We start from the raw sequence: 26,600 nt of genomic DNA, 5'->3' as shown, positions 1-26,600 counted from the left end.
TGTTCTGTAGTCACCTTAAGCTAACAAGGCTTTCAAATCCTTTTAGAGGGGAAGCCATTGAATGTCTTCAATGAGACTGTGCAAGTTTCTCATTTCAGACTTTCTCACAGGTGTCCTCCTTCTGACATAGTGGAGGACTGACCAGATGTGGAGGACAAAGTGGGAAAGAACACCTCCTGTGATAGATCAGCCAGGGTAGTGTCTGTTAGTAGAGCATTTCTAGAATGACTCTGAAGAGAATAGATTAAGTGCAGGCTACCCTAAGACCTAAAAGGTCATCATTTTTATGGTTTTGCACCTAATGGTTGCTGAACAACTTAACTAAGAATTGTTGTCAGTATAGGAAAAGTTCAGAGAGACTTTTCATAAGAGGAAGATCAGGAAGGGGAGGAAAATTATCAGGTTCTCCTGTATCGTAATGCTCTAGGACTGGGTTTTTTCCAGAAGCTTTGCAGCTGCTCAAGCCTTTAGAAAGAAGGCTGGGCTCAGCAATACATAGACTATCATGGTCATTTCACCTTGGTTTCTAAAGAAACTCCCCATTGGGTCTCTTAATGGATAATGACAGAATGCTGAAGGGTTCTAGAGCACAAGATACTCCTTCATGTGGGCATCACTCATAGAATTAATGTGGGTGTTTCATCTGGCTTCTCTGATCAAGGCCTGAAAATTGTCTCTGGCTACTTGTGAAGATGCTAATTATCCTGCTGCTGAAAAGAATGCTGACATCCCACTGACAGGTTAGCTTCATGGCAGACATCTTTGTCTAAATGATTTATCCTTTGATGAAGAAGCCCAAAACTTTCCAGCTAAAGGCTTTACAAACAATAATCAAACTTTATCTTCTCCCTTTTAGGTTCAATGTTGGCTTAGAGTAAGTAAATGTAAGTGGGACAGGGTTTATTATCGCTCTCTTCTGCTATCTCTTCTCTTCTTTTCAGAGACTCGATGAAAATAGATGGTATCTACTCAAAGTGTAGACCTTAGCCACACACACACAAAAAAACCAGAACAAAACAAAAAACAACTTAAAAACACTTTCCAAATAATTGCTTTGAAGAAAATAGTCATTTATTGTCAAAGCATCCAACAATACCTGGATAATCTATAAAGTTTAATAAATCTTTCCAGGGTTAAAAGAAACACATAACTATTCAGACTCCATTTCACTGGCACAAAATTACACTTTGTATTAAAAGGAAATACATATTTACATAATGATGACATTCTTCATTGAAGTCCATAATCATTTCATGATACATGCACTTCCCCCTGGAAACTTAAATTGAATGGTGACCCCTTTTTCTTCATTTTATTTATTTTTGTAAGAACACAAACTGTCATCAAGAAATGCAGAAAGCATCTCACCCTCCTCCTTTACTTTATATCTAAAATAAATTTTGCCCTTACATATAATTATTACATCTAAACCGTAAGTGCTTAATAATTTAAGTAGAAACGTATGACAAATGCATCAATATGTTGCAATATATGACATTTTTAAAAATGTACCTTTGTTTTTGGAAAGTGAAAATGCGTGCATTCAAAAGAAAACCCCTTGAACAACCCACCCAATCAAAAATCCACCATCCTGTCTTGTGTGTGTGTGTGTGTGTGTGTGTGTGTGTGTGTAATGTAGGTCACAGGTAAACATGTAAATGAAAAGGTTGGAGGTGGCACGTGTATGTTTGAGTGTGTGTTTCTGTCTGTCTCTGGGTGCAACGTTTCAGGTCACAAGGAAGTGGTGGATGTCCTCGCGTGTTTTTCCTGCAGGTGGCTTGACTGTGAGTGTGCGCGCGTGGAAAGCTAGGGTCCTTTCCGTGTCAATTATGCGAGGTCATGTGCCTGGAGAGGTGGTGGCGCTCCCTGAAGGACTCATTGCAAATGGGGCACTTGAGTTTCTCCTCCCGCCGCCGCTTCACCAAGGGCTCCATCGCGTACTCCTTTTTGTGATGCGACCGCATGTGGTACACCAGGTCGGAGGTCATGCGGAAGGAGGCGTTGCACTTGGCGCACCAGTTCTGCGCGGGCAGACACAGCGAGGTGAAGGAGGGCGGCAGCAGCGTGAGCGCAGAGGGCAGCTGCAACTGCAGGGGCCCCGCGGCCGCCGCCGCCGCCGCCGCCGCCGCCGCGGAGCTCTTGGGCCAGAAGGCGGTGGCGTAGAGGAAGGGGTTCTGTTTGGGCAGGCCGCCGCCACCGCCGCCGCTCGGCAGGGCCCCGCAACCTCCGTTCAGGTCCGCGGCCCCCTGCAGCTTCACGGCCAGAGGGTCGGTGGCGGCGGGGTAGAGTCTGGTGGGGCCCACCCCGTCGCCGGGGTGGCACGGCTCGAGCGCGCTCAGCTTCTGGCCCAGCACCAGCGGGGACAGCTGTGAGAAGGAGCGCGCCGGCTGCGAGAAGGCGCTCTTGCGCTCGTCCGAGGCGGCACCCTGGCCGCCGCCCGCGCCGCCGGAGGCCCCCGCGCCCGCGCCGCCGCCCGCGCCGTTGCTGCCCGCGCCGCCCAGCTGCGGCACCGAGGTGAAGGCGCTGCCCCGCGCCGGGCTGCTGCCCTCCAGCCGGCTAGGCAGAGGGCCCCCAGGCCGCGGGGCCAGCAGCTTGTCGGCGCCTGCCGGCGAAGCGGCCACGGGCGTGGAGGAGCCGCCGCCGCCCCCGCCGCCGCCCGCGTCCTGGTCCTCGGCGGCCGCGCCCCCGCCGTCGGCGGCCGCGTCCTCCTGCAGACCTGCCGCTCGGGCCGCCTTCTTCACCTCCACGAAGGCGCTGCGCTTCGCCTCGCCCGTCTCGGGGCTGGGCGGCGCGAAAAGGCGGCCGTTCTCTTCCAGGCTGAAGTAGCTGCCCGAGGCGCGGTACTGCTGCGGCGTGCACACCAAGTCCTCCTTGGAGGCGGGCAGGGGCCGCTCGGCGAAGCGACCCCGACCCCCCGCCAGCCCCACGCCGCCGCCCCCCTCCGCCGCCTCCTCCGGGAATTTCCTCTTCCCCTTGCCGCCGCCCATGGCGTTGCCGTCGGGACTCAGCTCCGCCTCCTGGTGGCCGCCGCCGCTACCGAGACTCCGGGCCGGGGAGCAGCTGTTGCCTCCCCCCGAGTTTTCGAGCTCCCGGGCCAGGTTGTGAAAGTCCGTGGAGGGCTTGGCGCTGCCGCTGCCGCCGCCAGCCGCAGGCTGGTTACTGCCCTCGGGGGAGGGGGCGGGGTAGTGGTGGATGGGGCCGGCTTTGCCGAACTTGGGGCCAGGGCCCAAGGGCGCCTCTTGCTGATGCTGCTGCTGCTGGTCCTTGCCCCCGCCCCCGCCCCCGTGATCCTTGGTGCCCACGCCGCCGCCTTGCTCTTCTTGGGGGCTGGCATCAGCGCTGTGAAGTCTCTTGGGGCAGCGGAAGCGCAGATGCGCCACATAGGGGAACTCAAACTGGAAACGTTGGCTGCATTCCAGGCATGTGTAAGGGGACGACCCTGCTTAGTGAAAAAACACCACACACACACACACACGTGCGCGCGCGCACACACGCACACCACATGATTACTAAGCATAGTCTCCAGACCAGTTTGCCATCACCCTCTTCACAAATCCACCTTCATCTCTCACGACCTGAGCGCCTGAGAAAAGAGTATCCTGTCCGACCTGATCTAACTTCCCCTCCAAATCAGGGGGGAGTGCAGTAACCAAGCCAATGTCCCCCGGTTTATTCTCATCTATCGGTCCCAGCTGCATTGCAGACTATACCTCTGAAGTTTCCCAGCAGACGCCCTAAGGGAGGAAAGGCGCCAGTGCGCCAGAGTGAGCCCCCGCCTCCCCCTGCGTCTCCCCCGCTAGCGAAGGGCCCCGTCGCGGGTCGCGAGCCAACCTACCATTCATTTTGCTGTGGGATCTAGAGGGGCAGAGCAAGAGTAACTCAGTCAGTTCTTTCCCATACCAAACTAGTAACTCCTCGTCTTTGGCAATCCTGCGGAGAGAGCGGTAAAACAGCTGTCCGTTTTTTATATAGGCTTCAAGGTTCTGCTCTTCTTTATCTCTGGCTGACTGGACAAGTCGCAGCCACATGAGACCTTCTGAAGAACCATTTGCCGCTGAGGTGTCTACCTACAGTTTAGAAAAAAGGAAAGAATACAAGAAGGTGGGGGATGGGGGGAGGGAGACCCTCGTGAGAGAATGAAGCCAGAGGAACCAGGACCGTTTCCTTTTTGTTATTCTTTTCCGAAGAATTATCTGAGATCAAGATTAACCGTGACCCAAGTTGGCACCCATCTTTGTGTTTGTAACCAGCAGGCAAGATAACTGCCCCTTGAAACACTGTGTCAATCATATAGATTAAGCTGTGGTTTTCATATACTGGTTGAATATCAAATGGGGGAATTTCTCCTTACAATTCAAATCAGTATTACCCTCTTGAGAATTCACTTCTCAATTATCCCACATTACAAAACTGTGAGGAATTTTGTTTGCTTCGGAAGTTAAAAAGCAAGCTTAGATCTTAGAAACTATTCCGTGGCATTCATTCATTTTCCTAATTTTGCCTGAAACAATTAATAGATTTTCTTTGTAAAGAAAGAATAGAAAGTGGGAGGACTTATATCTTGAAACTCAAACATATGAATTTAATGATGTTTTCTTGTCAAGCCATTAACATTTTCATTAAATACAAATTCTGGGACTAGCTAGCTTCCTAGAAAGAGTAACATTTAGAGGAAAAGAAGGCCTCCTAGGTTGGAACACAAATGCACCCAATACTTACAATAAAAGTCCTTACAGAAAGTACTTAGTATGCAAATAGGTTCCACCCTAGTTGAAATCTCCCAAAGAGTTAAGGAAGTTGTGTTCATCACCAGGAAAGCCCAGAACTGAGGCAGTGATTTAGATATACCTGGCATTCCAAATAAAATTTTGTCATTTATTCCAGAAATCAATTGACAATAATCTGAGTTTAATATTCCTTTTCTTTTCTTTTTTTTTTTTGGTGTGTAAAATAGGATGTCTCACATTATTTTACTTTCTACATTCAGAAACTATCCCAGCTTGTCATTAGAATGATCCTTGGTCAATTTTCAACATGGGATTACCCTCATACCCGATGCAGCACTGGCCAAGACTTACCCGGAAGATATAGGGGACTGTTCTCTTGTCCGTGGACTTGAGAGCTATGAAAGCTATGCTGTCATACAGGGAAGTATGGCTCAGGATGCAGGGACCGAATATAGCATTCTCAGGAATGTCGCAGGTGGTGTAAACACTGGTAAAAATATCTGTCAGACATTGCTGGACAGCCTTGGCATCTCCATCCCAGATGCCTCGCTGGATGCCTGAATCCTCCATCACTGGTGACAGATACACAGGATAAGGAAACAACTTATATTACTCCTTATTTACTCCTTTTCCCTCTATGAATCCAGGCAGAACATTTCAACTATAGACATATTTTCTTGAATTTTTTCTTGAATTTGACTTTTTGCACAGCATTGATTTCAAAAATAAAACCAGTGGCAGATTAAATCTGGCATATTTTGAAAATGCCAACTGAGGAGTACTCCCCCCCTACCCCGCGCCTTTTTAAAATATTTGGAATCTTGGGATCTCAGAGTGGACTGCTTTTGAGAAGGAAAACAGGGCTAGGAAAGACAGATCAGTTTTTTGCATTACCTTGGGGGAGGATGGGCCAGGATTTGGGGGATAAAGGTGGGGAGAACAATAGGATTTTTTTTTTACTAGCCTATAGACTTTTCCCGACTGAAAGAAACTTCCAATCCTTGGGAGAAAGCTCCTCTCCTCTCTTCTTATGTATTGAACTGGGTGCCCAGGAGTTGATTTTTTCTTTCTTCCAAAGAGGGGAGCAGCCTTAGTGAGCAGGCAGAGACAGCCAAGCATGGCGAATGGATTTCAAGTCGAGTGTCAGGGCCACTGATTCTGTGTCAGCTAACCTTTCTCTGCAGCCTACAAGAGGGGACGTAGGTCTGTTCATTACCATAATCCAACACTGTCCCTCCGAGGCTTTAATTAAAAGCAGCAAGCGGAGGTAATTATTTTTTTCTCGACATGCTTATTTATGGATGAGGGTGAATCCCAGTTACCTTGTTATACAAGGGGGTGGATTGAGTTGCATGTGCCTCATGAAGTGAGCAGGTACAGGGCAGGCCTGAAGTGTCCCCTGATTGAAATACTGCAGGTGTAGTGACTGGTGGATTCTCACTCCCCCAGATATGACCCTGTTTGGGTAGACCTCTGTGGGCTCTCTGACTGTTTAATCCACAGCAATTTAGAAAGTTTAATACCCTGATGGAGGGCTCTATTAAGCTATCATAAAAAGACATTTTCCTTCCTATGCCACTGGACATCCCTACAAAACTTGTCATCTTTTTAAAAAAAACAAAACAGGTATTTAAATTTTAAACTGGCTTTGAACTAGCTGCATTGTTAACTCTGACTGATTAAAAGATTCCCCCAAGTTGGGTTTTCCTTAATAACGTCGCCATAGGCAGTAATTTATGTACGCTTTGTATAATTTAAGTAGCAGGAAAGAGTAGACCTAATTCTTTTCCTGAGAAGCTGTTCATTATGGAATAATATTAGTAATGTCCATTTTTATCTTAATGCCTATTAACCAATTAATCTTGCAAATGTGATTACAAGGTAGAGCTGCTGCTGCTTCTTTTTTTTTCCTTTCTAGCTAACAGAGCATGAAACTTTGGTCAGCCTTTTTTTCCATTCACTCTGCTACATCCTCCAAATGTCAAGTATTGGGCTGTTTCTGCCAGACAGAAATAAGAGGAAATATCCATAAAGTAGAAACTTACTTTACTATATTACAGCATCTGTCTCTGGGTATTTTTACCCCACACACGGTAGCCTTTCTGATCTCTAAATGCAAATTTAAATACGTTAAAAAAAAAAAACAAAACCTTCAGAATCTCTCATCTCCTTTTCAACGGAATCCTATTCTCTCCTTTTCAGTTTCCTCAATTCAGCGTTTTATGCCTCAATTTCTCTTTTCCCTTTAAAAGTCTCTTTCACACAGGCGTTTCATTGTGCCGGGAGGTCGCCCCGTCACTTCGGGCAACAGCAGGGACGCAATCATTAAAATGCAGTTCTACCTAACAATACGGTGAAAAGATCCTTGCTACGCCGCGCTAATAGGGGTTCGCGTCGCCGCGGCGGCCGCCACGAGCTGGCCACAATAACCGCTGGGCGAGAGCTTGGGCTCGCCCGCCGGCGTGCGGTCGCCTCCGCCACCCAGCCCTTCCGAGCTCTGCAGCCTGCTCTAGGCCCCAGCTCCCGTCGCCCGGGGGATCCTCCCCAGAGCCCGCGGGGCTCGCCGAGAGCGCGTAGCTGCCGCCGGCCGCTCGCCCTCTCCGTAGGCAGGCATTGTCTGGCGGCCGCGCGCTCCCCAGTCGCTTGCTTCTCCCGCAAAGTGATCCCCACCCGCTCCTCCCTTTGTATAATCTTATTGCCAGTAGAGATCCCCTCAACAATTATGTTTCCCTGTCTTCTGGTGGATGACGAGACGGACGACAAAATTTTCCACTCTCCTTACCAAACCTGCCTTCCTCCCCATCCCCCTCCCACATCTAAGCACAGAGACTTACCAGGAATAAGGTCAGGAACGAATCGCCCAAATAAGGCCACCTGGAACCGGGAGATGCAATCGAGTGGTTTCTTTTGCCTATTGTATCAGTGCATTTCCATGTCAAGAGGTGTTGGTGTTGCTGTCTGGTAGGCTGTGCCTAAAGAGGGGGGAGAGAGAGAGAGAGAGAGAGAGAGAGAGATGGAGAGATAGGGTGAGAGAGATGAGGAGAGTAAGAGGGGAGAGCGAGAGAGCGAGAGCAAGACAGCGAGAGCGCGCGGAGAGCGTTGTACAGATGGACCCGATGCAGTGACTGACTGGCACGCAGACACACACTTTTTGTTTGCTGCACATAATCTGCCCAATGACGCGTGACAGCCCACGTCCCCTCCCTTTAACTCTTTGCTGGGCTGGGCGCTCCCTTCAGCGCCGCCTGCCTCGCAGCGGTCTCTCTGGCCTGCCCGCGCCCCGCAGGTCCTGAGCACCTTCCCCAAGTGGCAAAACCTCTCTGAGTGCGGCCCGGCCCGCCTCCTCCTAAATTAGCTTCGGCCCTCTGGGACTGTGAGGAGGGAAAAATCAGTTTCGGGGTCGGAAAGGGAAGTACCAAAAGAACTGGAGCGGGCCTTTCTCCGTTTCTCTCGGCACTTGGGGAACCTCTGGCAGAGAGCTGGCCACCCAGCGCGCGCACGGAGCCCGCGCGCACTTCCCGAGTCTGAGTTCAGTAAAGGGGTGGGGGGTTGCGGATTAGCCCCTAGGGATTCTCTGGCCATTGAGCCCCCGCTGATTTGCGCAGCTAGTTCCCTGAGGGTGATAAACCGGCGCCCGCTCTCTCTTGGAGCGCTCACCCTACCAAGCCCTTCCGAGCAAGATTCAGAAAGGATGCGCTTTGGTGAGAACTTGGCTCAGTCTTCCCGGGGACCCAGAGATGGGGTGAGGAGGATGGAGCGAGGACGCCGCCAGACCACGGCAGGGGATTTACTGGGGTCATCTGGTCCCAGAACTCGAGTACCTGGGCAGGGAAAGGTGAGGGGAGATCGGTGGGAAGAACCCCGGTTACTAGACTCAAGATGTTCCTGCCTTTCCGCTCTCTGCCTGGCGCGTTTTTCGTAGTCCCCGAGGGGGTCCCATGTTGCGGGCGGCCCGTATTCTAAGACCTCGGAGGGGGGTAGTCAAAGTAAAAATTATTACCAAGATGGGCTCCGGAGAGCAATTTACATCCAGCCGGTGGTGGAAGAGCGGATGGGGTTGCCGCGGTGGTCTCGGGAGCCTCGTTTGTGCGCTAAGCCACTTAGAGGCGCTGGCTTGCCCCTCCAGTGCCGCAGCTGATGCTAATGACGTGAGGACTTTAACAGCCTGAAAGTTGACTCCTTCAACGGGCCGCAACACATTTTCGCTGGGGGATCTCTGGGTTCTTCTTCGCCTTTCAACTCTCAACTCCTATGGGAAGAAAGACCTTTGAGTGTATAGGCGGCTCCACTGTCTCAGCCCCACCCACAACACCGCTGCTTTGAAGAGGACAATCTGTTAGCTTCAGGATAAATCGGATTGTGTCGCCGGCTGAAGTGGACCGAGCAGAACCATGACTTAAGGAGGGGACAGTCTCGTTTTTATCCAGTGTTAAAATAAGGTAAGTGGTTTGGGGGTTGGCAAAGAACAGCTTAAAAGGAAAAGGTGCTTACAGTGTTGGTTTGAGCCGCTCACGACTGTGAGACCTCCCTCCGGAACCCAGTGAGGCAGCAAGGAGCGCCCTTCCTCGGCACGCCCGCAGTCCAAGGAGGCCAGGGAAGGATTTTGCTGAGCAGAAATAAAGATGTGGGAGGAATTTTCCACTACGTGAGTTCTCTTCTTGATCTCTCTCTCTCCCTCTCTTCTCTCTCTCTCTGCCTCCTTCCCTCCATTTTCACCCGGCCTTGGTTAGCTCCCTCCTCCCCACGTAAGTTCCAAGTTTTTCTGATCAGACGGAGCTGCTGCCTCGGTTTAAATCGGGACTCGGCAAAAGAAGGGTTGCAAAATCCCTATAAATGAATTTCCCCTTCATTTCCAGGTTAGCTACTAACTTTTCAAAGCTTCTTAAACTGAAAAAGCTTATTTCACCTTAACCTATCATTTCTCTTATGCATGTGTGAACACGGGCAGTGCCCATGACCCTAATTCCATTAAACTGTTGAACAGAGCAATCCTTAAAGTCTTCTTTTGCTGTTATTTAGAAAAGTTTGCCTTTCCCAGAAAAAGTCATCTGTCCATTCAAGCCACTTAAAAAAATCCTCCTACATATTGTAAATATAAGAGCATCCACTTCAGAGTGTGGGCATTTAGATAACCTTAAACTCTAAACGGAACACATTTTTTCTTTCCCCTGGTCTTTCTTTTCTTAAATATACAGGACATTTAGACTATGTCTCCTTTGAAGTTCTGAAACCTAGACTCCAGTTTGTATAAAATAAAAAATGCTTCTGATACTTAAGTTGGGGGTGGGGGAGTTTGACCTTCCAAATCCCAAGACAGAAAATAGCTAAGATTCAATACATCAACGAAGGGAGAGATGTATGGAGAATCTGACCATCAGATACTTACTCTCAGTTTCTCTTTTCTGCCCTCTACTTAAGATTTCCCCTACTGATTTCAGGCAAAAATCCCCAAATAAAAGAATTTCTAACATTCTATGAATCCAACCAACTCTTTGTCTTATGTATTGAATGACTGCTATAACAAAAAACAAATATGGGTAAGATTAAGCCTGACATTCCTACTTTGAGGGTTTTCCAGTATTTTAAGTGATGCACATTTTGCTTGGTAATATAAATGGTCTTAATGACAATTATTAATAGGATGTAAAGAAAAATCTACAAATTACTTTTATTTCCCTAGAAATTTATGGGATAAAATGGTGCATAAACTACTTTGAAATCACTCCGCATTATTACTTACTGGAATTCACTGATACTAAATGAAGGATTGAGGCATTTATTCAGTTTCAAACAGTACTATAAAAATGCATCTCAGTCAATAGTTGTATCTAATTCACATGGAACAATGGGTTTATATTTGGAGCACTTTTCCATGGGATTTTATTTCCAATTAAATGATTAGAGAGATAACAATGAAGAGTGAAGGTACGTTCACCTTGCTCCCTTTAGCAAGGCTTCATGCAGTTATGGTAAAAAATACACATGTAGACAACTGCAGTATTGTTTTGGAAGAGAAGGCTGGAGAGAGGTTGATGAATGATTCCCGAGGTGGTGCCTTTTATGAACTAAGTGAGAGGGTGGAGAAAGGGGAAGAAAGAAAATCTGATTCTTAGTGAGTATTAGAATGGAAATGTCCTTTTTCCTCCCAGGGTAGAGAAGTGGGGCCCAAAATACTTCAGCTTCTGTGATAGGAGGCTAGTGAAGTCTCTAAGAATAACTCACTTAGAAGGATTATTACCCTTTAAGAATGAAAACACATTGTTTCTCTTTCTCTCTTCCTTTCCAGGTCCTGGTTCATCCCCCTCTAATCCTACCTCCAAAGCACTACACCAGCAAAGCCTCAGTTGTCCAATTAAAAAAAAAATCAATTCATGGTGAAAGGGAGAATACACTGGAAGACAAGAGGATGGCCAATGAAACAGTGTGTGGAAACTTTTTCCTAAGCTTATCAATGTCACATAGGGAGGTCTCAGGACAGGGCTGTGAGGGTTGGGGGAGGTAAAGAATGGAACTTCACAGTGGGGTATTGCATTGCACAGCCTCACCTTGGAGAATAAGAAACTATCTAAGGGATAACTCAGAGACAAGAAGAGGCAGACTTGCTGAGCTGGAAAAAGTTTACAGGGATTGGGGGCACTTTGTTTTTTATAAGTGTACATGGTAATCTCAGTTTGGGTCTATTCCTTGCGTAAGTATTACAGTTGGTTCATCAGGTGATAAATGAATATTTCCCAGGCTGGTCCTGGCATAGCCAGACTCTCAAAGGTTGGATAATTTGGTAGCCTGGGAGAAGGGACTCCAGTCTCCCAAGTTCAGGGATCATTACTCCTGACTCACATTGTTCTTGCTTCAGCTTTTCCTGTTTCTCAATAAATGGTAGCTGTTTTTAATGCTGCTTCTATACTACAACTATTGTCATTATGATTATAACCTACCTTTCTCAAGTTTATAACCTTCTCTGTGAGGGATCTCAAGTTCCACTCACCCTTCTCTTGGGAGTTCAGCTGTGAGCTGGATAATCTTTGAGGACTTTGTGTAATTCATTTCCTCTTCTGGATCTGAGTTGTAGTTAACTGGCTTAATGGCTTTTGAGTATGACTTCTAGCAGGGCTAGCAAACTGAAGTGATATTGAAGACAACTACCACAAATCTGAAATCAATGCCTCATGCTTACCTGTGTGAGTGTGACCTGTGGACCAGATCCAATATCCAGCATCCTGACCCCTTAGATTCTCCCAGCTTTGATACCATTCCCCATACAATATCTAGAGAGCTGGCAGGGAATATCCCGGTTTTGTCAAATCTGTGGGTTATGATGTCCTTCCCAGACTCAGACACCACAGCCCTTGAATAGGTCTCAGCAGGAGGAGTAAGGTAGACAGAAGGAAATGTAAGCAGGGCCACAGTCAGCCACTCAGAGCTTCCTCACCCCCTGGGCCAGGATACTGGAGATGAAGGGCTGTCCAGTAGTCTCAAATGGGAGAGAGCATCAGATTTTAGGAAGACTGTGTCTAGGCCTTGGAAATGTCACTAAGTTGAGAGGTTCTACATCAAATTTCTTTACACAGCCAGGAGAAGGGACATTATCTCAATAGTACTTGAGTTCCACCTCTTTTTCTCTCTGTTTTAGGCTGTGTATAATTCCTGAGTTAAAAAGACAGGTGCTGATTGACATACATTGGATTCATAACAGGAAGATTACATAGCATCTGATCCCAGCTAGTTCTCTGAGGTATGGACTTTGATTTTAAATTGGGCTGCTGGGGGATGAGCAGCATAACACATTCCTCTCCTGGGAAGGGGTGTCTAGGCAGAATGCACACATGCCCAGGACTTTCTAGTTTGGAATCTGTCCATGGCATACGTTCCTGAAGGATTTATCTGATTTTCTCTAAGGAAAAGGGAGACAAAAAAGAAAAAAAAAACATGAAAAGGATTTGGGGGAATAGATATCAATCAGTAACCACAACAGCAGCGATTCATATTGCTTTGTTAGAGCCTTGAAAATATAGTTTGATTTCTTCACAAATTATGCTCTCATACCTAAACTGTTCCCCTGGTCATACCACATATGGGACTCTTTGAGTGAAAACCATCTTTCATGATTTCAATTCAAATGAACTGCCAGTGTTTCATGATTTAATCCAGGCATATTAATTTAGCATCGATGAGGGAATGTCTCCCCAAGCATCATATGGAAAGCCTATAGCTTTTAGTAGATTTTCATAAGCACTTAAAAACTACCAATGTAAGTCTTTCTTCAATTATAATATTTGAAAAAGTGGTCTCTCAGAGAATTCAAAGATCAACTTGTCACAAAAAACAGTAACTGCATGACTACTATAAACAGTACTACTGTATATAAATTACAAAATGTCAGAAATAACAGGTAAGGGGATTGAAAGTTACACTTGTTCTCTTGAACTTGCTGATTGAAAAACCAGTTCCCAGATTGACTTGATAGTCTTCTGGTAATTTAATATAAAGGTAACCAAGATATAATTCATAATCTCCTCTAAAGTTCTGAGGAAAATTCATATTTAAAAAAATAATATCCAGAAGTATCAAACAAATTATTCACAAAGTCCCAAGAAAAATAAACATATTGACTATGACCTGGATGTTGAGATTTCCTGAAGGCCTAAAATTCAGTTTAGGTCTGAACAATTTTTATACCTAATCAGATATGGTCCTTTGTGTCTGTGTGTGTGTTTGTGTTTATGCAGGTTGAGAGTGAATACTGTTGAGGGTAGCAATTTAAAAAAAACTTTCAGGACTGTCTTTTTTTTTTATTCATTTGAGACACAGAGTTGGAGAGAGAGAGAGAAAGCATGAGCAGGGAGAGAGGCAGAGGGAGAGGGAGAAGCAGGCTCCCTGCTGAGCCAGGAGCCCGATGTGGGGCTCGATCCCAGGACCCTGGGATCATGACCTGAGCTGAAGGCAGACACTTAACCATCTGAGCCACCCAGGTGCCCCAGGACTGTCATTTTTCTTGGCTCCATGTTCACAGAGTAGTCAGTGCTCCTTGTTGCATGTTTTCATGTAGGATGGTTTTGAGAAAATAGCCTGTGTGAAGTCCTGTAGAAGAGCAATTGTTCCTGGAGGAGCAAAGCTGACTAGAGTTCTAAAGAATATGTTTCCCACATGATCTGAGTATCTACTACCTTCTATGTGTGATTAGATGCCTCATAGCTTAATCTACATTCTAGACTCAGTTTACCTGGGGCCCTAGGAAGTTAATTGTTTCCAGACAAGTGGGAATCATCTGAATGTGTGAAAATATCTTGAGGAAGTCAATGTACTGAGAGTGTAGCTGTTTCCATTCTTATGTCTGCTATAGGCAGATAGTTTCTGATGTCTGGAGTCCCTCGTGTTGATGTCTCAGTAAAGAGCTCAGCGACAGAGCTAAGAGTGCAGAAAAGGCCAAATGACAGAGATGGGCTTCATTGTGGGGCTAACGAGGTCTCCCTGAGAGAGACTCAGGAGGTCACTACCCCCACAGTACCGGGAAGGGCAGGTACGGCTTCCACTACGTTTGGGATGAGTCACCAAAGAGTACAGAGCCCCGACACTGGATGGGACCTGGGAAGAACAAGACTTGCCACCTTCACTGGGGGTGTCTCTTTTAGAAGCAGTCAGCGCAAACTCTGAACGTGGGGGCCAGAAGAGGCCACGCGGTGTGCTAGGTGTGCTCCCCATACGCCCTGGACTAAGCAGGAAGAAGCACCACGTTTTCCACGTTCTCCAGCCTCCTGCCGCCTCCCTGGAATTATTGCCAACTCCTGTCTCTTGCTAGGCGCCGCGGGCAGAAAGGCGTCCTGAAGGCTGGGCTTGAGGGAGCAGCAATGCTCTTTTTACCACTGCCACCACCCTCATCCCCACCCCCTTCACACGTCCTCCTGCAGTAGGTCTCCTCCGAGCCTTTTCAGAGGCATGGGCTTATGTTCTCACCTCTTACGGGCTGGGTTGCCAGTGACCTCGCCCAGCCTTGGTTTTCCTCCTCAGCAAACTAGGGCTGGAAAGGGCTGCCTCCCGGGTCGGGTCGCGGTGAGGACTGAGAACGAGGGTGAACGCGTTTTGGAAAGCCAATTCCTGAGCAGATGGTAAGGGATTACTTCCAAGGGCTTCGGTTAGTTTCATTGCAGCCTTGGACATCCCAGAGAGGTCGCAGTGCCTTTATTAGGGAGCCTTCTTCTGACTCAGATTTCTGGAGAACTGACCCAAGAAGGACCTACAACTCAGGTTCAGGCCCCACCTCCACCAGGGGAACGAAACTCCCCGGGTTTGAATCCCAGCCCCTGACGTTGGGCAGGTAATTTAACCGGTCTGTGCTTCAGGCCTTCATCTGAGAAGCGGGAGTGGTAAAGGAAATTCTCCTCGTAAAGTCATTGTGAGGGGTGAGGTGATATTTAGCGAGTGCAGAGAACAATGCCTGGTACATAGTAAACAGCTCTTTCAGTGCTGGCTATGGCTACTGTTAGTGACATTGCCTTCGCTTCCTTTTTAGAAAATTTGGGAATTGTATTGTGCACACGCATTCGAAGCCACTCAGTGAAGGCTAAAGGATTTCTCGAAGTTTCTAGGGAAACCAGAAGGAGGTACTGGATGATAAAGGAGGCAGGAGGAGGAATCTGTTCAGGTGTTCAGGGATCCCTTCTACTGCCAATGGAAGGGCCCGAATGTTCCAAGCACAGGCGGCAATCCCCATTCCCTCCTCCCCTCTTTATTTCGGAAGAGGCAGTTTTGTGCCGGGAGGCCGATTAGACTTCTATCCCTCTTCCGCCAAGGAGTCCTTCCGTTAGAACTGATAGCGGCGCCACGTTAGAAACACCGGTTAGTCAGGGCAGCAAGGGCTGGGGTCGTGCGACCCCATACGTAGGACAAGGAGTATGTGAATGCCTCGCTGGTTAATTCAAGGGCTGTGGCCAGAAAGCCAAAGTCTGGGTGGCCAGAGAAACCTGGGGAACCAGGGCTCAGGGCCTCCGAGCCGCGCTGCCCCTCCTCTCCCACGAAGGGCGGCGGCTCCGCAGCGGGAAGCCCCGGGGCTGAGTGGGAAGCTCCGGCCCTCCCCTACACACCCGGCGGGAAGCTGCCCTGCTGGCCGGGACTTCGAGCAGCGTGATTCCACACCAACTATCTTCTGGCCCCGCCCCCGACGCCCGCACGCGGGCTGCGCGCGGAGCATTGTGGTCCGCACGGCCGACGGAGTCCGTCTGCGGGCCAGGGCTGCGGGGCTGAGCTTCCTCCCCGGGCTGTTCGCGGCTTTCGGCGCAGCCGCAGCCCGGGGCGGACGCGTTGTGTTCGCCGCACGCCTACAGCTTCAAGCTCTGCGAAATCTCCCGCCCAGGCAAGTTCCCGGTCTCAGAGGTCAGTTGTGGCCTCCTTATTGCTCTTTCTTGTGAAGGATCCGAGAGGCAGTGGTTAAGAGCCCGGAATTTGGGATCCTAAACACTTATGTTTGAACCCCAGATCTGCAATCTACTAGCTGTGGGTCTTTGAGCAAATCGCCCAACCTCTCTGAACTTTAGTTTCCTCATTTGTAAAATAGCAAAAACAACATTTATCTCATAGGGTGGCTATGGATATTGCAAGAGCAAGCCTGGGTTCAGATCCCAGCTGGACTACTTGCTTGGGTTAGTTAGCCTCTCTGTGCTTCTGTTTTCTGTGAAGAAAGGGGATCTGTGAACTAGAGAGAATAGTGTTTGACTCGGAGGGTCATAATTAAATGCGATAAGCCTGGCAGAGCATTCAGCCTAGCACACAGTAAGAGCCCAAACAGTTAATTATTTAAGGTATCTCAGTGCCTGCCACTTTGAAATCTAGGTAAATGTAATTTATAAGTCCTGGTTTTTCTGCTCCGCTTTTTCTCCTCTTCAGAGAGAAACAATGCACAAGGGTGTGCGTGGCTATGTGGGGTGATAGTGCCTGCAGAATTGGGAAGAACTAGCTTGTGGCAGAAAGTTAGAGGACACTTCCGGAAGCTGCATGCCTTTCCTTCTATCTAGCCTTTCCTCTTCAGTTTCTAGGGACAAGGTAAAAGAATAGGAAAGGCAGGGAAAAGGAGCTTAGAACATAAAAGATTCTGAACAAATGTTTCTTTACTAGAAAATGTCATTTCAAATATTAAGGAGACAAGGAGTCTGTCTGAAGTGGCATGGGGGACCTAGGATTGGAATTGGCTTCCATGTCTCTGTGCCTGGCTGCCAGTGCCTGGCTCCCAATGTTGGGAGTATTTCTGTGTCTTTAGTCATGGCCCCTGGGAGGGGAAGATCTAAGGGAAGAGATGGAAGAGAGAGTGGCACTGCTCTAGGGAACAGGTTTTGGGAATAGGAGGAGCAAGGGGGTGCAGCCCTCTGCATATGGAGAAGGGATACATTCCTGCAACAGATGTAGGGCATCTCTGACTCAAGAGAAGTAAAACTTAGGTGAGGGGAAGAAAAGAGAAAAGATGCAAGGATCAATTATCTTGGGGTGAATTGGGCCTTCAGTGGAGTGTTGGAATCTATATTCTCCAAAGCTTGAAAATTCAATTAGGAGTCCAAAAACTGACAGTCGCAGACATCCCTTAATCATCCTTGCAGCTCAGACCCTTTCAGAGTAGAGGAGCATACCCACATCACCATATGCCTCATCAGGGCCCCACTCCTTCAATACCAGTGACCTTCTCTGATTTTTCGGATGGGAGCACTAACATCCCTTTTTGTTCTCTATAGATAATAGGATAATGGAGGATGATGTTTTACCCAGCAACTAACAGGACATCCGGGAAAACATGGCCCCAGACAGCGTTCAAGACCATACCCTTCTGCTTTTTCCCTGAGGGCAGAGAATGCTGATGCAGCAATGGTCACCTAAGGTATGCCATAAACTTCTGGCTCTTAGTCTGCTCTCCTCTCAGACTCTGACTAAAAAGTGCTGTTAGCAGAAAAGAGAATAAAATAAAATAAAACTAATTCCTCTGTGTTTCCACCCCCCCCCCCACCACCACCAGCAAAAGAGACAACTGGTGAGAAGGAGCCACAACTTGGAAAAGATTTATTTTTCCTGGCCATAAATCTCACCCCCTTGTTCCTCTGCCCAGCGAAGCATGATAAAGTCCTTTTCCATAAAGTATTCAGTATTAGAGCCACAAAGCTCCCCCAATCAGTAGCCATCTGCTTCTACCATAACTGCTGCTCCCGAAGCAGGGAAAGCAGCAGCAGAGAAAGGGCACCACTGTTAGGCTGCTGGACAAATGAGGAGACTGAATAGCTTTGGTTTTCCTTGTGTATCTGTATCTATAGAGACAGGAGAAGAAAGGCCGCATTATATTGATACAACAATTGTAAAACAAAACACGGAAGAGGCATCTAAAGGGCAGTATCGCATGCATCAGGGGTCCCCAGATAAAAGGGGAGCTAACAGATTTATAGAAACCTTTAATTGGTTTTCAATTGAAAGCTAAAGAGGCTGGGGCAAAGCTGTGAAGAGTGGCAAAGTGCCCTCCTTCAGCCGTCTGGGAGGCGTGATCGATTTCATGGAGGGAGAAAAGAATAGGGAACCATCCTGCACCTCTGCTGAGAGCAGAGAGCGACTCCGTGTTACAAAATTTCTCCTTGGCCAGGGAGTTATGATCATAATAACAGAGTCTCCCAATCTCTCTTTTCTTTCTCTCTCCCCCCCTCCCTTCCTTCTCCCCTTCTTCTCACTCTCCCTCAGACTAGTAGGCAAGTGGAGAGGGAAGGAAAGGATGCAAAAGGAAATCTAACTCTCCATCCCCAGAAGAAATAGACCCCAGCCTAAAAACACCCGGCTTTAAATCTGTTCATCTGCCAGGAGGGAGGCCTCTTTGACAGAAATAGGAGTCCCACCCTCACCCCACCCAGATCCTTTCCTCTCTTTTTTTTCTAGACTCAAACAGGAAAAGCTAAAAATCACAGGAGACTCTACACTTAGTACAGTGAGAAGTCTTTGCTTGCGCCCACTGGGGTTATTTCAGAGCAGACGCTCCACTCAGCGCGCACCCAGCGCCTTTTCTCAACCCCTTCCTGCGCAGCCGGCGGCGGCCCCCACCAGGCTCGATTGGCAGTGCCCACCCAAACCGCCCCGTGTGTCTGTCTGTCTGTCGGTCCCTAACGCTAATTTATTGGCCCGACCCTCCATTATCTTTTTCGATTTCCTACTTAATCACAGATAAAAGGCAATGGTGCAAATTACGATTATGAAGGACTAGAAGATGGTTTTGAACAAAATGGGAGAAGGGAAATATGATTAATTGAACATGATAGTGAAATCTCAAATGTGAGAAACAGGCCTGGGGGGGGGGTCAAACCCTGACCCCTGCGTGCTGTGGGTGGGCCCCTCTGCTTCTCCTAGTGCCTTCATAAGGAGGCATCCCCCGAGATGAGGTCACTTGGGTCCCAAACCTGCAGAGGTGAGAGAACTGGGTTTCCTCTCAGGCTCCCAACCTTGCTAGGTGCCTGCCACCCAGCTCACTCTCCCTTGCCCCTCTCACCTCCCCCCCCCCACTCTGCTGCGGCCCCTGCAGAATTTCAGGACCCCTGGCCAGTGATTCCACTCCCCAACAGGTTTGCCTTTTGGCTGAAGTGCACCCCATTATTGCATTAATGCACCACAAGTCTCTCTCACAGTTTTCCTGTCTTTGAACATTCCTCTAGTGAGTCTAACTCTTCGTGAAATTGCAGGAAAACAAGTCTAGTAGGTCAGAGATTGTATTTGTTCGTGTAAGGGATTAATAAAGCCCCTTTCTGATGCTGCTTTCCAGAATTACATTCGGGATTAAAAAGCAGACACGGCATGGGCACACATTTTGCATTCACTGGTGGTTGTGATTAATGTTTCTGAGGGGATTTGTGCTGGGAGCTTACAGAACGTGCTCTCGGGGGTCTAATGCCCAAGGGCTGCGGCGCAGGGGTGAGCAGAGGGTCTGTGGGCACGCGCCAGAACACGGGGGATTAGAGAGGACCTCAGATGGGCGCCGACGCCAGGCGCGGTGGCCTTTTAGTACCTCTCTCGCACCCCTTTCCCCCCCGCACCCAGCAGAACTGCTTTGGAGGAGAAAGCAGTGAGAACTGTCCCGGGAGACAGACTTGGTTTTTAGGATATGTGTAAGGGGAAGATGCCCCTGAGTAGTCCGACTTTTGGGTGGAAGAAAGGGGCTCAGTACCAAGGCTCTGAACTTAATACATGCATCCTCCAAGAGGAATCAATTCCGAACTACCTGTTCAGGGGAAGCGCTGCTCCCGAACGCGTCACTCACCGGCAAATAAAGAGTCGCCGGCCCCTGGCCCATAAGAGAATGAGCACAACCCCGCGAGCCGCCAGTCTCAGGGCTGCTTACTCGGGCACTCAGAGAAGCATCTGTGGAGAGGAGCCGGAGTCTAGGCCTGAGATCCATTCCCCTTCCATCATCCCCCAGTGGGCGGACAAACCCTGAGCCAGTGAAGGGACGAGGAAGGAGAGGCAAGTTCCAGAATGGAAGGAGGGAGGCGGAGGGTAGGAAGGGAACCTGGCAAGCAAGAAAAAAAGGGAAGCAAATAGGAAATGAGAGAGAGGGGTAGGAAGAGAGGAGAAATGGGGAAGGAAGTGGTCACAGCTGGTGGGCATTACCGCTCTCTGGCAGAAGGGGGCACCCTTCCGGCCGAAGCAGCCTCCCACTGGGCTGCGGGCGGGATCCCCTGCAAAGCCCGCCCTACAGCCCCAGCTCGGGGGAGCTGGCGCCCCCTCCTGGCGGCTGCGAAGCCGCTTCTCGCGCTCCCGCGGGTGCTCCGGCCCAGCTGCTGCTCGGCCTGCAGCGCGGGGTACTGGGAGGTGGTGCGGGAAGGAAGGTCAGGGGACGGTGAGGGGGGTGTGAGGGCGCTATGAAACTGGTCAGGCTCTCCCTTCTTTCCCTGCACCCTCCGACTCGGCTTCCTCACCTGGGGCCTGCAGGGCTCCTTCCCCGTGCGCACAGCTCCTGCGTGCCCCTCGGCTGCCGGGCTCTGCCCCTATCAGAGCTGGTGGACGAGCCTGCCCTCTTCGCAGAGCGGTCCATCCCGGCCTCTGCCGCAGCAGCTGGGAGGGAGGGAGGGAGCGACCGCCGGCTGCTGCTGGGCGGTGTCTGGGGGCCTCGAGCCCAGCGCGAGGAGCCGCCATCTGGAGCCTCGGCAGCGGGCGGGGTGCGGATGCAAGGGAAGGGGCCTGGCGGCTCAGCCCAAAGGGGGCAAAGGACAGGGGTCTGAGCGCGGGAGCGGCCCGAGTGCTTGAGTGTGTGTGCGAGTGGGTGAGGGGGTTTGGCCCTTGGGGAGAAGCAGAAGCCTGCCCCTGTCAAGCCCCCTGAATTTCGGGGCTGTTCTGATTGGCAGGTCTAGTGAAAGCGCAGGGGACCTACTAGGCAATTCCTTCGTTTATACCAGGCTGGGTGTGGAGAGCTGGGCAGCGTTGGGGTGGGGGTCGGTGGGGTGGGTGGGGGTGGGAAGCCCAAACGCTCCGAGTGCTCACACCCGCTGTCAGAAGTGGTTTTCTCATTTCCCTTTCCTCCCACTTTGTCCATCCCACTTCAGGAAACATTCCTCTCCAACGGCATGGATTTTTGGACACCTACACACTAAGACAACTACTCAGCCAGAACGTGGGACAGGCACTGACAGGATATCACCCTTGGGGATAAACACACTAGTTTCCAGTGGACGGTGGAAGAGGAAGGGGACGGGGTGAAGAAAGCTCTTGCACATTTAGCATAGGGAAGGAGAGATTGGGGGGGAGGGGTAGGAAGTGTGGTTTCTCCCCCCTCTTTTCATTTCAGATCCTGCCAGTGTTTTTATATCTTTAACTTAAAAAAATAACATTCCCTTTTCCTGAGTTTGAATAGGAGAGGGGAGCAAACTCAAGGAAGGAAAAAGGTGTGAGAATATGGGAGAGAGCCAAGGGATCTGTTCAGGGAGCTCAAACTCTCCAGAGATGCCCTCAGCTGTAGGTTTTAGCCTACTGTAAGGGGAGCTGATTGGGTGTATGGGTGGTGGCGGGAGATCTGAAGTAAAAACTAATGACAGACCCACTCGCACCCCAAGGCATTAAAATATACTCCCCTCCCCCAGCTGTCTCGTGTCCGGCAGAATGGCATTATGTAAAAGATCTGGCATGTCACCCAGTGGCACATCTGGTAGGTGTAGATGGCATTCATTAGCACAGGGCTTCTACTCTGCAGCATGCCAAAGCCCTGACAGAGATACCCGCTGCCAATCATTCATTCGCTGCCAATCTCTGAGTGCGTCCGGGCGGGATGGCTCCCTTCCACCCTGGCACCAGGGCTGGAGGAAACAATGTGTTGCGATATGAAGAGATGAAAGCAGAGCTGAGGATGCAAGGCACCCAACAGATGTATCCCGTGAGGAGATAACGGTGCAAAGAGTCATTTAGCAAGAAAGCATATGCAGGATCTCAGGAGGGAGGCTTGGGCAGGGGTCTGCCTGCCTAGGACTGAGCTGAGGGAGGGGCAGGGGAACCCCTTCGGAAACCTCAAAGTTTGTTCTCTAAATACAAAGACCAACCCTCACAGTGGGTTTTGCCTAGTAGGTCCCCTGCTCTTTCACCAGACCTGCCAATCAGAACAGCCCCGAAATTCAGGGGGCTTGACAGGGGCAGGCTTCTGCTTCTCCCTTCTTCTCTAAATACAATCTCCTCCACATCCCGTGTGTACCTCTGTTTATCTAACTAGCTCTGAAAAGATGAACTGTGGTCCTCCTGAAGTCTTTTGATTACCAATATAAAGAGAACTTTAAAAAACCTGCTGATTTTAATGTTGCACCTTTCTCTTTGCCTTGTAATTTGAGAAGGGAGGGAAGCTGTCAGGCTGTCTCCTGAATTTTAAAAGATAAAGTGTGTTGGGACCAAAGTGTTTCATACATTAGCAACATGAATGGAGAAAAAAAGCTAAAGGTCTTAATTCCTAGCCTTTCAAAAGGGATAAAGATGAACAAAAGAAAGCAAAGGGGATTATTAAAATGGCAAAAGATGGATAAACATAAAATCTAGGATAAAGCTTGCCTCTGAGGTTGTCCTTTTTCTTAGGCTGGGTGGCGATTACCTAGCTGGTCAGTGTATTGTTTTTCTTTATGCCATGCATATATTTTATAAATATTCTTTTTATCCATCCAATATTTAATAAAGCAACAACAAAACTCAGAGGCTTGAGAGTTTGCAGAATGAAGTTTTTAAGTTAAGTCTAACAGCTCTTTATTGAATATGTACTTGTATATAATGTATAAAATGATAATACTCTTTTTAGTATAAGAATCTACTTTATAGGGATAAGGGAACTAGGAATGGTTATTGAGTTGTAGCCCTGGGTGTCTGCCAAAAAATTGAAGACAAAGAAGACTTAAGGTTAGCACCAGGCAAAAGCAGATTCTCAAATTTTATCATTGTTTTAAATAAGAGCCTTTTGTTCTCACTATAGTCATTAGAACTTATCAGTTAGGGATACTGTACTTGAGTTTAGCAATTTCTTTGTGAATTTCATCAAATTTTATTTCAGAATAAGGGCTCAAGCTTAACATGGTCATAGAATATGTGACATAAAATCTGACTTATATTTAAATAAAGTCTTGGGAAAAAATATAAATAGAATTTGTTTACAACTTTTTATTTATTTATTTATTTATTTAAAGATTTATTTAGGGCACCTGGGTGGCTCAGTTGGTTAAGCATCTGCCTTCAGCTCAGGTCATAATCCCGGAGTCCCTGGATCAAGTCCTGCATGGGGCTCCCGGCTTAGCGGGGAGTCTGCTTCTCCTGCTGACCCTCCTCTCTCTCGTTTTCTCTCTCTCTCTCAAATAAATAAATAAAATCTTTTAAAAAATTAAAATAAATATTTATTTACTGGGACACCTGGGTTGCCTGGGTGGCTCAGTCAGTTAAGCATCTGCCTTTGGCTCAGGTCATGATCCCAAGACTCTGGGATCCCAAGCCCTTATCGGGCTCCTTGCTCAGTGGGGAGCCTGCCTCTCCCTCTGCCTGCTGCTCCCCCTGCTTGTGCATGCTCTCTCTCGGACAAATAAATAAATAGAATATTTTTAAAAATAAGATTTATTTACTTATTTGAGAGAGAGAAAGAGTGGCGTGGCGGTGGGGGGGCAGGCAGGGGCTGAGGAAGAGGGAGGGAGAAACTCAAGCCGACTCTGCACTGAGCACGGAGCCCAATGAGGTGCTCCATCTCATGACACTGAGATCAGACCCTAGCAGAAACCAAAAGTCGGAGGCTTTAACCGACTGCACCACCCAGGTGCCCCTGTTTACCAATTTAAATAAATAAGGAAAATGGCTTTTGTTAGGACTAGAGTTCTAATCCCAACTGGTTTACTAGATGTGTGACTTTGGGCATTTTACTTGTCTGAATCATGTGTCCTTACCTGTAAATGTGTAATAATGTTAGTAGTCTTGCAGGGTTATGGTGAGGCTTAGAAATAATGCCACACATAGATTTTAAAATGTAGTAATCATTAGGGACCCAGAAGGAAACAGAATTCAGTCCAAATGAAGAGACTATTTACAAAGATGTAGGCATGGTAATGGGAATAAATGAGATGATGAAGCACACAGAAACAGTTAGCAAGAAGCTCTTAGGAGAGCAATTAGTGTTTCTGGAGCTAAGTAAGAACTGGCACCTTGAAGGAGGGGCCCAGTGAGAATCATAGACACACAGCTAATGCCAGAGAGGCAGTGGTACAGCAAGGAGGAGGCAGGGAAGAATGCCAGTCTCTTTCTTCTCAAACTTCCCAGTTTCATGTTGGTATCTAACATCGGCCAAACCCAACTGGAAACTAGGTGGTAAGGTGTTGGAACATGATGATGAATCTGCATGGGTCAGCTTCTGAGGACATAGAGCTAGGCATAGAAGGATGGAGGATGGATCTCAAGGAGACAAATGGAGAATAACTAGCATACCACTATTACTATTCATAAATAAGATTCTCCAAGAACCCTCTCTGCAAACATCTTTTCAATTCACAATTCCAACTGAAAGTAAAATCTTAGCAGGCTTTAGGGGTGCCTGGGTAGCTTAGTCGGTTAAGTGCCTGCCTTTGGCTCAGGTCATGATCCCAGAAGCCCTGCGTTGGGCTCCCTGCTCACAGATGGAGTCTCTTTCTCCCTCTGCCTCCTCCCGCCTGCTCATGCCCTGTCTCTCTCTCAAATAAATAAAATCTTAAAAAAAAACCCCAAAAAACAAAAAACTTAGCAGGCTTTGTAAACCTAAGCCTCCAAGTTTTGAAGAATCATCTCTCAGAGTTCTTTCGCTGAAAGGTCCTGACTAACACTCATGAGAGATTTCCAGAGGTCTTGGCAGGCTTTGTAAGCCAAGACCTGGAAGAATTTGAGAGTACGCCCTATTAACTTCCTTTGGGCATCCCCAGGTCTTTCATCATTTTGTGGCTTCCTGTGTCAGGATCAGTCTTGCTAGGCCTGGTTAGTCACTTGCTGACTGTTATTTTCAAGGAAGCCAGCCAGGCTTCAGCAAAAGGTGACTACCTCATAACAAATCAACCCCACAGCAACAGGAAGTCCTACTAATGTCTACTCTTGAGTTCAGAGTCTGTGGACTTCAAATTGAAGTAACTTTTCCTCTTTCTAACTTTGCTGTCCCAATCCTTTCCTCCAAAACCTGAACTACCCCATAGATAAAATGATGAACGAGGACAGTAGTGAAGAAACATGCTTTTTACCTCATTTTAGATAAATATAATAACTAGTATCAGAGTCTTGCGTGTTCACTCTAGATAGTAACATAAAAGCTTCATTTCTGAATTTCTAGAAACGAAGAGTTTGAGAAGTTGAGAGTACTGATATAAAATTAGCAGTCACTGTTTTAATGGAGAGAAGCAAATTAACTCTAGGAAAATTAGTGAGAAGCAAGGATGAATACTTTCAGAAGTCCTGTATACAACTAAACAATATAGCTAGCTGAAACAGATCAACTTCTGGCATGATAGCATGGGCGGTTCTGCTGAACCATCCCCCATGAAACTAGTGAGAATTATATATATACAAAAATGGTCATTTAGGGGCACCTGGGTGGCTCAGTGGGTTAAGCGTCTGCCTTCGGCTCAGGTCATGATCTCAGGGTCCTGGGATCGAGTCCCGCATCGGGCTCCCTGCTCAGCGGGGAGTCTACTTCTCCCTCTCCCTGCCACTCCCCTTGCTTGTGCTCTCTCTGACAAATAAATAAATAGAATCTTTTTTTTTTTTTTTTAAAGGTCATTTAAAGCCTCTGGAAATGGTCCTAAAGGCAAACAGCAGTTAAGAAAGGTCTATGAAATTTTGATAAGGTGGATGAAACTGTGGTATTTGAACCAAGACCACTTCCTTCCTGCCTCTTCCCAACTCACTGGGCCATAGACTCAACTCAGACTGCTGCAACCAAGAACACAGGGCTTTACTATATCCTCCAGGTCCCAAGTGGAGGATTTTCTTTGCAATAGGAGCAAGACTGCTGCTTTTCTAATCCCGCCCCTAGCTGCCTGTTGCTGAGGCTAGGTCTCAGGTGAGTGTGATCAGGAGGTCAGAGCTTCCCTCTTACCACTAACACTTACTTGTGGAAGAGAGGTTCTGCTTTGGGGGCGGTACACTGGGAATCCAGGGGCCCCGAGGGCCCTTCCCTCAGTCTCTGAGGCAGAGATTCCATAGCAGGAGAAGAAGCTGAGAGGACTTCAGGCTGCTGCCCGCCAACGCCCATCAAGCACTTGCTTCCTGGAGTAGGAGTGTCACTCAGAAACTTGTCATTGTTCCTACCCCAAGAGCCCTGGCTCAGAAATTTTGCCTGTGGGTGGAGGGGGGAGAACCAGGTCATGAAGCAGATAGCTACTAATCTCTTCCTGAAAGAATCAATATCATTTGCAA

The 26,600-nt window shown here is 48.2% G+C and overlaps 1 protein-coding gene and 1 long non-coding RNA gene across 3 annotated transcripts; one reads left to right on the top strand and one right to left on the bottom strand.

Moving 5' to 3' along the window:
- Positions 1–1,058: 1,058 nt before the first annotated feature.
- PRDM8 (PR/SET domain 8) lies at positions 1,059–8,815 on the bottom strand. The gene is made up of 5 exons (XM_032400618.1): positions 8,728–8,815; positions 7,562–7,699; positions 5,079–5,299; positions 3,836–4,067; positions 1,059–3,439 (listed from the first exon to the last, which is right to left on the bottom strand). Exons 3-5 carry the CDS (start codon positions 5,295–5,297, stop codon positions 1,824–1,826), a joined length of 2,067 nt encoding a protein of 688 aa, XP_032256509.1. The 5' UTR covers positions 5,298–5,299; positions 7,562–7,699; positions 8,728–8,815; the 3' UTR covers positions 1,059–1,823.
- A 155-nt stretch (positions 8,816–8,970) lies between these two features.
- Positions 8,971–26,308, top strand: LOC116630080. Of its 2 annotated transcripts, XR_004298877.1 has the most exons (5): positions 8,971–9,166; positions 11,014–11,148; positions 12,358–12,459; positions 17,441–17,583; positions 25,958–26,308. It is a non-coding gene; the product is annotated as an uncharacterized LOC116630080 (long non-coding RNA). The 2 variants fall into 2 exon arrangements; XR_004298876.1 differs by having other exon boundaries at positions 11,014–12,459.
- Positions 26,309–26,600: the final 292 nt, after the last annotated feature.

Source organism: Phoca vitulina, unplaced genomic scaffold (genome assembly GCF_004348235.1).
Source record: "Phoca vitulina isolate PV1807 unplaced genomic scaffold, GSC_HSeal_1.0 scaffold3, whole genome shotgun sequence".
NCBI lineage: Eukaryota > Metazoa > Chordata > Mammalia > Carnivora > Phocidae > Phoca > Phoca vitulina.
The sequence above is the reverse complement of the archived record's forward strand: the minus strand, read 5'-3'. Positions and strand labels throughout refer to the sequence as shown.